The sequence below is a fragment of the Podarcis tiliguerta genome, assembly GCF_965153285.1.
Source record: "Podarcis tiliguerta genome assembly, chromosome: 16".
Taxonomy (NCBI): domain Eukaryota; kingdom Metazoa; phylum Chordata; class Lepidosauria; order Squamata; family Lacertidae; genus Podarcis; species Podarcis tiliguerta.
In genome coordinates, this window is record NC_139549.1 from 19,079,900 (window position 1) to 19,091,708 (window position 11,809).

At 51.6% G+C, this 11,809-nt stretch overlaps 1 protein-coding gene across 1 annotated transcript; it reads left to right on the top strand.

Moving 5' to 3' along the window:
* Window positions 1–10,091: 10,091 nt before the first annotated feature.
* LOC310665985 (insulinoma-associated protein 1-like) lies at window positions 10,092–11,809 on the top strand. The gene has a single exon (XM_083416393.1). The coding sequence runs from the start codon at window positions 10,351–10,353 to the stop codon at window positions 11,203–11,205; it is 855 nt and encodes a 284-aa protein (XP_083272519.1). The 5' UTR covers window positions 10,092–10,350; the 3' UTR covers window positions 11,206–11,809.

Consider the following 11,809-nt stretch of genomic DNA (forward strand, 5'->3'; position numbering starts at 1 on the left):
AGAGCAACGCGCGCCCCGACGGGCCCGCTCCGCTCGCCTCGCAGCCAATCTCCGGCCGGGGGCAGGAATCTGGGAGCGCCGCCAAGAGACGCGGAGCCGGCGGCAGGAGAAGAGAGGAGAGGCGGGTCCCGGCCGGAGAAGGGAACCGCGACGGGACGGGCCGACAGGGGGCGCGGGAAAGAGAGGGAAGGAAGGAAGAAAGGAACATCAGAGGAGGAGGAGGAGGGCAGGTTGGCGAAGGAGCCAGGCAGCGGCGCCAGCAGTAGGACTTCTATAGAATCGTAGGATCCACGAACCCGTAGAACCGTGGAGTTGGAAGGGATTCCGAGAGTCATCTAGTCCAACCCCTTGCAGGAATATGCAAGTGGCCCGTATTGGGGATCGAACCCGCGACTGTGGCAGAAGTCCAGAGCCCTGTTCCACAAACTACGCAGGAGGGTCCCCAGACGCAGCAGGGTGGGCTGACTTCATCTGGAAGTGAAGGCAGTCATCCGGCACCTTCTTTCACTTTATCCGTTTGTTTGAGAGTCGCTTTCCGCAGGTCGATTTTTCTCAAGCTGATTTGCAAACATACCATAAAAAGCAACTAAAATGTCGTAAAACACTTAAGGCATTGGTTTAGTGGTGAGAGCAGCATTCTCCAACTTGGTGCCCTCTGGGTGTTTTGGACCACAGCTCCCATCAGCCCCAGCCAGCTGAGCTTGGGCCAGCCACCATCTCTCAGCCTGACCTACCTCACAGGGTTCCTGTGGGGATTAAATGAGGGAGGGAGAGAACCATCTACACCACATTGAGTTCCTTGGAGAAAAGGTGAAATGTAAATGAAAACAAACAAGCAAACAATGGATAAATAATATTCAAAACAATATTTTTAACTGCTATATGAAGGTCTAAAAACAAGAGAAAACAAACACCTAAGAATGAGACCTTATGTACCTGGAAAAGTTTTCTGGAAACAAAAATGCCTTCAGTTGTTTCCAGAAAGTTTTGACAGCAGATGTTGTGGAAGAAGCTTCACAGAATGTCTTCTTCCTCAAGGCTCATTCAGTTTAGGAATGTGTTTTTTTTTGGGGGGGCGTTAATTTAATTTTTCATGACTCTTGGATAGAATGAGTCTTTTCTCTCTCTCTTTTGAGTGTGAACAGGTGCCCTGGAAACAGCCAGCACATAGATGAAATACAGAACTTCCTGCCCCAAGAAGTTGCGATGGCCACCATCTTGGATGGCTTTTGAAGGGGATTGGACAAAATTATGGAAGAGAGAAGGTTACCAATGGGATCAGAAGCAACCTGCCTCTGAATACCATAGGCTAGGGAACATGAGAATACCATGACGCTCCCATGCTGCTTGTGGGCTTCTCACATTTGGTTAATCACTGGGAGAACATCATGTTGGCCTAGATAGGTCTATGGCCTGACTGAAGTCTCAGGCCCAGTCACAAAAGAGAGGCTGATAACTTGGGGAAAGCGACCATTGCTGTTCCCTGCATGCCACCATTTTGGGCAGCATGGTTAGGGAACCACTCTTAAATACAGTGGTACCTCAGGTTACATACGCTTCAGGTTACATACACTTCAGGTTACAGACTCTGCTAACCCATAAATAGTACCTCGGGTTAAGAACTTTGCTTCAGGATGAGAACATAAATCACTTGGCGGTGGCACGACAGCAGTGGGAGGCCCCATTAGCTAAAGTGGTACTTCAGGTTAAGAACAGTTTCAGGTTAAGAACGGACCTCCGGAATGAATTAAGTACATAACCAGAGGTACCACTGTATATGAAAGTATGTGTGTAGGTGCCTTTCACTGTCCTCATTGTTCCAGTTTAAATAGGGTCAACCAAGGCTGGAGAGTCAAGTGGTGAAGATGACTCACAAGTAAGCGCATCGCTCAGCGCCTCCATGGGCGTCTGTCTCCAATCTGATAGCCTAATGCATCTCTGGCTGTGAATGCAATTTATTCAGCTCTACCACCTGCTACCCTCCAAAGGTCTCCTGCTTCTTCAAGAACAAACAAACAACAAAAATCTTCCAGCATCTTGAAAGACTAAGTCATTTAATTGTTAAGCGTTTGTTGACCAGTATCAGGTGCATGCCTCAAGACTCTTGGCTCTTTTGGGCTGCTTCCTAGTAACATGACCAAAGGCCCATCCAAACCTGCCCACAAAATCCACACTTTGCATAATCTCAGTTTGTCCACTGGCAGCCCATCCCTGAGCAGTTTATATTTGGATGAGATTTTAACCAAAGTTTCCATGTCCATTCTCCCTTTTCCACTGTTTGCTGTTTCAAGCAACTCTGCATAATCTGCACCACCTCAAAAACACCCACTTAAAAAAAAGGGCGGGGGGAGACAAGGGCACCCACGGAAAACTAGTAGGAGCACTTTTAAAGTGGAGCAGATTTCATTTTTGGATTTTCCAAGGATGAGGAAACTCCGGATTTAGCAGGAGAAAGTTGGGGACAGCAGCTGTCTCCAGTGCCAGTTATATGGACAATTGGGAATTAAAAAAGGATGGAGTGGGTCCACATTAAGCTGGGGTGTAGATGAGCCCTGATTTCCTCTGCAAAATGACTCAGAAATAGCTGGAAGCTCCCCTAGGAGGCGAGAGATGTTTTGGGAAAGGAGCAAACTTTCATCTCCACTGTAGCTGGAGTGAGACTACTACAGGATAGACAGGGAGAGAGGTTTGAAACTGTTTGCACTCCGTAAACTAAGTTACATCTTAGTAGTTGGGGTGGGGGACTAGTTTCCTCTACCTAGAGCAGCCTCCCCCAACCTGGGAAGTCTACAACTCCCATCAACTCTAGCTGGAACTGTATAGACAAAGGTCAGGGATATTAGAAGCCATTGTGAGAAAGAGGTGTATGTTCAAAACATCTGGAGTGTACAGTGGTACCTCTGGTTAAGTACCTAATTCGTTCTGGAGGTTCGTTCTTAACCTGAAACTGTTCTTAACCTGAAGCACCACTTTAGCTAATGGGGCCTCTGGCTGCTGCCGCGCCGCTGGAGCTCGATTTCTGTTCTTATCCTGAAGCAAAGTTCTTAACCTGAAGCACTATTTCTGGGTTAGAGGAGTGTGTAACCTGAAGCGTACCACTGTACCTGGTTGGGGTCATCTGCCCTAGAGAGCAGGTGACTTTGTAACACCATGCACCTTAAGGTAAGCACAATCTTTTCTACATATTTGTAGATACATCCAAATATTACAAAACAGCAATAAGCCCAGTGGTATCTGGTGCCCTGCGGAATCGGTAGGGCTTACTAAGAAGTCATGGCAGGGGTGGCCAAATCCTGATTCTCTCTTTGTGAAGAAACAGTGGACACTTAAACACTGCATTTATTTTAGAAAACATTTATTTTAGAAAACACAATCTATTAAAACAACAGACCACTAAACAACAGTTCATAAGGGCAGCAATCATTACAGTTCAATTAATACTCAGCACCAAAGAGCCTTACTTTGTTTCAGAAGGGGGTCTCGGCTATCGCCATTTCTGATATGGGATCATGCCAAAGAAGCTGTACATTATTCAGAAGTAAGCCCCACTGAACTCCATGGGGATTTATTCCCTGTTAAGTATGTACAGAATTGCAGTCTGAATTTCTTGAAAGGTGCCACACAGGACGGTTAACAGAGGACATAGCCAGGACCCATGATGAGTTGTGCCAAATACAAAAGTGTCCTGGCTTGATAATCTGAATTAAAGACTGCCCTGTTTAAATTTTCATCATAGCTATCTCCAGTTCCCTTGTCCTATGCAGCCCTACTCAGAAGGAAGACACCACTGGGTGTGATGGGATTCCCCTTAAGTATGCAGAGAGGTATCGTTTGTTTGTTTTGAAGTACTGTACAACTGAACAATAGACCTAGTGTTCCAGAAAGCAAGTGAAAGCAATTACTTTCTGACATTAGTGTGCTGCACACAGACACAGAGCAGAAGGCACTCACACACACCCACACCCACTACAGCTTCTTATCCTCAAGCCACACCACCAGGAGAAGAGTTTTATTTAAAAAAAAAAATAATAATAATAATAATCCAACTACTTCCCCTTCCAGTTGTTCAGAAACTACACAAAAAGGGGGGGGGGTGTTCAAAAGCTGGGAAAATGAGGAGGCAAAAAGGAAGGAAGGAAGGAAGGAAGGAAGGAAGGAAGGAAGGAAGGCAGGCAGGCTGATGGGCTGGAATTAAAGGGCAGCTTCAAGAGGCCCGGGGAGGCTGCATAACCTGGGAGAGGGGCTGTGCTGTTCACCTGTATTGGGTATCCCCCAATCAGAAAACAGGTTCAGTGTGAGAAGGAAACCTCAAAGGACATTTTTTGCAGAGGGGCAAGCTGCTCACAGAAGCTGCCGCAACTCGTCCCAAGAAGAGAGCTGGATTGACTGGTCGCCCTTTTAACTTTAGTCTTCCTATAAACCAGGCACCTCTCATACCTCACCCTTCTTTATCCACTTCTCTAGCAGTATCTTCCTTCCCCTTCCTCCCGGATCCGGACCCTAACGGGTTAACCACAGACAGCTCCTCGGTGGTGGTGCTGCGCTGGGGAGGGGGGCCCATTGTCTGGCATCTGCAAGGGGGCCTTGCAGCTTTATGGAGATGGGGGTTAGGGAGGTCAAGGCAGGCGCGTGTCTGTGCTTTTCAGACACACTCCCTTGTGTTCCTGGGGGGCGGGGGGAAGGGATGCTGCAAATCTCAATGTGCCAGGAGGCCTGGCCTGGCCTGCCCCCACCCCTAGGGAGCAGGGGGCAAGGTTGCAGAAAGGGGGGGGCGGACGGGTTGTCCCCGCAGTGTGTGCAAAGATCCAAGACCAACTGCGCTTCCTGCATACAATGAGCAAAGGCACAGCTGAAAAACTCGGAAGGACAATTGAAGCCTTAACCCCCCACCCCCCACCCCATGGCTGCCTGCCTGCCTGTGTGTGTGTGTGTGCACGAGCGCATGGGCACATGTGTTTAGGTGGTGGTTTCTTTCCTCCTTGCCCAATGAATACCTGGGGGTAGCCAAGGGAAGCTTATTTTTAAAAGAAGTGCACACAAAAAACACCCCCCCGCAACTGCTTTGAAAATAATCCCGGAGACGTTTCATACAGAGAAACTGTGGAAGAGCACATTTGAAGCACATTTCCAACCCCCCAAGAATCCCGGGAACTGCCAGGAATGGTAGGTCTGTGATGGGTGAACAACAGTTACCAGGATTCTCGAGACGGTGGCTTGGCTTTGCTTGCTTTAAATGTAGGGCGTCCACACAGTGTGCACCACACCGCTATTGTGACTGCATCTATTAAAAAGAAAATCGACAAGAACAGCCTGCCTGGTAATACCTTTGAGACCTCAAAGCACCACGGAATCTGTGTGCAAGGGCATAGCTTAAGCCCTGGGAGCATTTCAAATTAGGGGGGGGTGGTGCAAAGAGGGCTCCTCCGCACACGCAGGCAACACTACTTCAACAGTACTGTGGCAGATACCCAGTATTGGACTGGAAGGACTGCTGCTTATTCCAAACCAGAGGAGGGGGCAGGATTCTCGGACCACTGTCGAATTCTATGGGCCTCCTAGATTGAGCCTCCTAGACAGAGACATCTAGGAGGCACCTGAGCACGGTGAGATATGGGGCTACCAAGAAATACTTTAGTTCTCTGTCTGAAGGGCTGGCACTGCCAGAAGATAGCTTCCAGATAAAATCCTGCCTGGTCCAAACCTATATACATATACATGTACATATACACGTGTGTGTGTGTGTGTGTGTGTGTGTGTTAGATATTTATCTATACCCCACATTTTTTTCCTGACGGGGACTCCAAGTGGTTTACAGATAAAGATAAGAACCGCTTTTTAAAGAAATCAAAGATAAAGAACCTTCAGAAGGGTAGCCAGGGTAGTGGGGAATGACTCTTAAGTTGCCCATCCACAGTTAGCAACACTGGACAGCAGACGAGGCAGGCACCACACAGCTTACCTGGTCACAGTCTTCCCCGCTATGACGAGATGCATTTCTGTTTAAATTACAGAAATTGTTTCTAAATGTGCATCGATGCATGTAAATTAACATTTGCAAAGGGGATGCAATCCGCACCCTCTTTTATCCTCCCCTCCCCCCGGTGATGCAGTGACTGGCTATCCTAATAGAGGAATCCCTTTGGTGTTCAGGAGGAACAGGGGCAACTTTACATCCTATAAATAACCCCCTTACCCAGAACCTGGGGCTAGATTTCCACTTCCCTTATCCACTGATTAATTTCTACACTGAGACGGCAGGGCTATCTTAGAAACCTGGGATCTCCTTGCCCCATGTATATGTGGACACCCAGCGCTGAAGAAAAGACGCTTTGCACATGCTTAGAAGCACTCTCACCACGATCATAACTTGCTAGAGTTGAGAGTGCACATGAAAGGAGGAGCTCCAGCAAGGGCGGGGCACTTTATCTCTTCTGTAAACGTTGTTGCACACTCCCAATATGGTATGAGGGATGGTCTAAAAATAATGAAAAGTAGTAGTCCTGGCTCAAAGCAGGTTGAGTTTAGAACAGGGATCAGTTGGGGTTTGCAATTCCTTCCTTATGTGGTTCAGAGCCGAACATAGGAAGCTGCCTTATACTGATTCGTACCACCGGCAAATATTGTCTATACAGAAGGTAGCCAATATGGTGCCCTCAAAATGTTGCTAGCCTACAAGTCCCATCAGCCCCAGCAAGCTTAGCCAGTGGCTAGGGGTGCTGGGACTTGGAGTCCAACGGCATCTAGAGCGGAGCTTTCTAAACTTTTCATGTTGGTGACACACTTTTTGGACATGCATTATTTCGCGACACAGTAATTCAGTTTTACTAGCCAACTGGAGGTTAAACTAACCTCTTTCCAGCCCTGGGACGAGTGGGGGGGGGGGGCGTCTGCACAACACAGCTACACACTGCAGCCGACATACTAATGTATTACGACACACAGTTTGGAAAGCTGTGATCTTCTAGAGGGCACCTTATTGGCTTCGCCCATCATGCTTCTCCATCGTGGTACCCTCCAGGTGGACTGGAACTCCCACTGGAAATTTGCAGATTGGGGAAGACCATCAAGTGCATAACATATTTGGAGCCTCAGCTAGAGATGCAAAGGATTGAAGTGGGATCTTATGCGTGCAGGGGCGGAGCAAGGGGGGGCTGGGGGAGCGGCCCGCTCCCGGCTCCATCTTTTTGGGGGCAGCGCGCTGCCATCACGCCGCCAAAACTGCGAACGGCAAACCGCCCGCCGGCGCATTTCCTCTCGGGAATCGGATCCGTCCGCCACCGCTCCCCCTTAGCTTTCCTTGCTTTTCAAGCATTTAATTCTCAAGCCACTTATCTTAAACGCCTCTTTCCTGCTACTTTTATTCTGCTACGTCCGTGCATCTTTCTGCGAGTGTAGCTACTGTTACTTTTAAATAATAATAATAATAATAATAATAATAATAATAATAATAATAATAATTTATTATTTGTACCCCGCCCATCTGGCTGGGTTTCCCCAGCCACTCTGGGCGGCTTCCATAGAAACCAAAAATACAGTAAAATATCACAGATTAAAAACTTCCCTGAACAGGGTTACGTTCCTGTGCCGTTCTTTCAGCGAGTCTACTACTGCTACCATTGTTTTGTTACATTCGCGTGCCTTTCCTGGAGTGAGGCTACAGTTGCTATTGTTTTTGTTACTATCGTGTGTGCTGTTGTCAGCCCGTTGCATTTTCTGAGTGGGTCTGTTAAGTTTTCTGGGCAGCTGCCTTTGGATTCTCTCCGTCCTGCGCCCACGCGCCCTTGGCCAGGGTCATTGCTTCGGAGTTATCTATTTGCCACTACCGCGCAAGCCCCTGACTGGGCAAGATCGCTCTGACTCCCCTCTCCCCCTCTAGTGCAGCCCCCCCCCCTTTGCAATCTTTGTATAATTGGCAAGCAGTTTAGCTTTAAACTTTTGGAGGGGAGCTAGTTCAAAGTTGGGGGGGGAAGAGTTTTAAGAGCTTATGCTCACAATGTAAATAAACCAGAAAATAACACTGTTAACTGCAAGTATCTTATTTTTCCTTCTTTTAATAATTTCAGGGGGGCGGGGGCGGGGGGACAACAAAAAAATTCGCATCCGGGTACCAATTTACCTTGCTCCGCCTCTGTATGCATGCAGAGCTGGGCTCTACCACTGAGCTGGGCTCTACCACTGGAAAACTGCACTTTTTGCAGGGAGAAGACAGCCTCCAGCTCTACCGTGGTGCAATTGTTCAGTGTCCCCGTTCTCCATCCCCATGGATTTTCATGCTCAGCAGCATACATGCAATGCTCAGAGGCTCCAGGTCAGCACCTCCCTGACCGCCCCATGCTTACAACCACCTTCATTTATTTAGCAGGCAGTGCGTGAAAATATTGGAATGACTACACACAGAACACGCTGCCCCTCCTGAGGCCTCTAGAAGGCCAGACCTGGCCCCACCAACAGATGACAGTGGCGGATGGTAGGCTGCCCTAGATGATGTATCTGGTCTGGGCAGGGGCGAGGGCAGGGACTGGGGAGTTGGAGGGCTCTGAAAGGCTGGCATGTGATTCTTCCCTCCCAAGATGGCAAGGGAAGGGAACTGACAGAGGTGTCGTGCCCCTCCCAGGAGGACCACAAACAAACCTTCAGCGGCCACTTACATGTTCCCTCCAGGAAGCGAGGTCACTCATTTACAGTCATAGACTGGGACACGGCCGCCACTGCTATCCACAGACAAATATTGCTGCGTTTATTAATATCTCCTCGGGAGTTCAGTGGCAAAGCACCTGCTTTGCATTCAGAAGGTCCCAGGTTCAATCCCTTGATGGTGATGGTGGGATCGATTTCCTTCTGGAGAGTTCCTGCTCTCTGTCAGAGCAGGTATGTATAAAGCAGCTTCCACTCCAAGCAGCTGAGTTTCGCCCAAGGACTTGCTTTCGGCAGCACATTTCAACCTGCAAAACATGTCCTGCAATAAATATATATTTATTAAAATGCTTTTGATCACATGCAGAGTGCCCTTTCCTCTGCGATGGAGAAAAGTAGCCTCTGTAAGCAATAAATGCTGGAGCAGAGGGTGCTTCTCACATTGGGGAAACTTTCAGTCATGTATTTTTGATATATGCATGTGTGTCTGACTGTGCATATGTGTGGTGTGATATATATATATGGGAAAGAGAGGTCTGGGGGCAGCGGTGCCAACTTTAATAAAATATTGGAGGGGGCAGGTAAGCCCCACCCCGCATAATTGATCACATGACACGGCACACACTTGCGCGCACACACTACGTATTTGAATGGCAATGCCCATCAACTTTGGGGGCAGCCCCCTTAAATATTTTATTGGGGAAGCAAAGGGACCTCAGCCCCTAGAAGTTGGCTCCTATGTCTGGGGAGAGAATCATGTAGCTAAAGATAAGGCATGAATGCAACAAGGGTCCCTTACCTCCTTGTTGTCAGCAGTGAAGCTGAATAGAAAATGGGGTTTCTGACCCAAAGGTGGCATCGTTTTAAAAGCACTTTACCTACCGGCTCTGTCAAATGGCAATTGCAGTGTTGATGTGAACTTGCTCCAAGCCACCGAGGAGAGCTGGATCTCCAGCCAAATAAATTCATACACCCTTAACTAAGCCGGTTCCTCTTCTCCGGCCGTTTCTTTTAGCAGTGGATGAAAAAACGGGCTTTGCAGGCTTAACTGAGATTTGCCCGCTGTCTCTTGTTCGTCTTTCTTGCCTTTCCAAAAAGGCCCAGCAAAGGGTTAACCTTCCCCCAGACCCCCACCCGCCCGCCCGCCCGCCCTGCCTGGCCCGTTGATGCTGTCAGCCTCCCTGGGGGATCAGCCCGCAGCCCACCCCCCTTTTGTGGCGGCCCGGCGTGTGCCACCCCTTGCCCCCAATCTGCATAATGGCAGGGCCCACGCGCCAGGGCCAGTGCTCCCATCTGCCGCTCGCCCCCACGGGACCCGCAGCCACGCAACCAGCGCAGCGCCCATTGGCTGCCCCGCACCAGCCATCTGCAGCTTCCAGCCAGCACAATAGGCGCCCGGGCCTTTATAGAGCGGGGCAGCCGCCGTGCTTGCTCCCAGAGGCCAGCTGGCTCCGCGCTGAAGACACGACGGCGGGCACGGGCAAGAGACGCCGACGTCGCCACCACCACCACCAGCAGCCTCGGCTAACAAAAGCCTGAGCGGACGCGCCAAGCGGGAGAGCCCCTGCGCCAAGTTTGGAAGCCTCTCCTCTTGCGGGGCCCGCAAAGCAGCAACAGGTGCCAGCAGCCCCCTCGACGTGCGCCGCCGTGCCAGGCCCCTGGTGCCCAAGGGCTAAGCGCCAGCGCCCTTCTCCGCCCTCCTTCGAGCCGCCCAAGATGCCCCGGGGGTTCCTGGTGAAGAGGACGCGTCGAGAAGCGCCCATTTCCTACCGGATCCGGACCCCGCAGAAGGAGGTGGATGGCGGCGGGGTGCCGTCGGGCCTGCTGGTCTCCGGCGGGGTCTTGGCCTTGCCCTCCTCCGCCCCAAGGAAGCTGCCCCGGGCCGGGGGGCTGCCGGACTGCCCGGCCCCAGGGCCTGGCCCCCTGCGCCTGGCGGGAAGCGCCGCGACGCTGGGCAGCTGTCTGGAGCGAGGGGGCCTCCATTCGGGGTCGCCGGCCCCGGGCGCGTCCGCCCCGACGTGCGCCTCGCAGGCTCTGGGCACCGGGTCGGCCTGCGCGCCGTCGGCTAAGCAGCCCAGCGCCCTGGCGCCCGCGAAGAGGGCCGGCGGCGGCGCTGCCCCTGCCCGAGGGGCGGTGGTGCTGCTGGGCGCCTTCGTGTGCCAGCTGTGCCAGGAGTCCTACCCGGGCCCGCTGGCCCTGGCGCAACACTGCTGCTCCCGCATCGCCCGCGTCGAGTACCGCTGCCACGAGTGCAGCAAGGCCTTCAGCTGCCCGGCCAACCTGGCTTCCCACCGCCGCTGGCACAAGCCCCGGGGCGGCGGCGGCGGCGGGCACGCGGGGGGCACCACCAAGGAGAACGAGAGCCCCGAGCCGGGCAACGCGCCCCGGGGGGCCCTGCCCCACCCCGGCGCCGCCGAAGGGAGCTACTGCTGCTCGCATTGCCCCAAGCGCTTCCGCCGCCGGGCCTACCTTGGCAAGCACTTGGCTCTGCACAGCGCCGGAGGGCAGGTGCTGTCCGAAAGCCAGTGCCTCCGCGGCAATCTCGCCCCTTGGCCCAAGAAACCCTTTTAAGAAACCCCGCCAGGACCGGGATCGAGGACGCCCTCTCAGAGAGTGCTGAGAAGGGGGGGGGGGGACAGCATTGCCAAGGCCCACAGGCCCCTGCCCCAGCTGTCCGGACTGGGGAGCCAGGGCTAGCCAGGCACCCGTGTTGTGCCACCGGCCTTTCTCCATCACCCGCAGTCTGCAGGACAGAAAACGAACTTCTGTGTGATCCTAAGGCTGGAACCTTTTCTCGATGATTTTTTCAGTGTGACTCTGAAGCTGCTACGGCCTTTGCGGGGGACCTAAATATATTGTTTTATTTGTTGGGAGCCAGAGTGCAGAACTTCTGTTGCGCTTCACAACGGATTCTTGCATGGACCCTGAACTAAGATCTGTGGCGCCAGATTAAAAGACAAGCTCGACTTTCTCAGTTCCCAGCTTCCAGCTGAAACTGTGCAGTGAGAATGGCGGTTCCCGGCATGCGTAGCCTCTCCAATAACAGACGGAAATGCAAGAGGCATCTTCCAGTGAAGAACTGATCTTCCAGTGTGGTTGTCAGGGTGCAAGGGAATAGGAAGTGGGTATTAGTGAGAATGCCGACAGCTGGAATTTGAGATTGTGATTGTGTGAT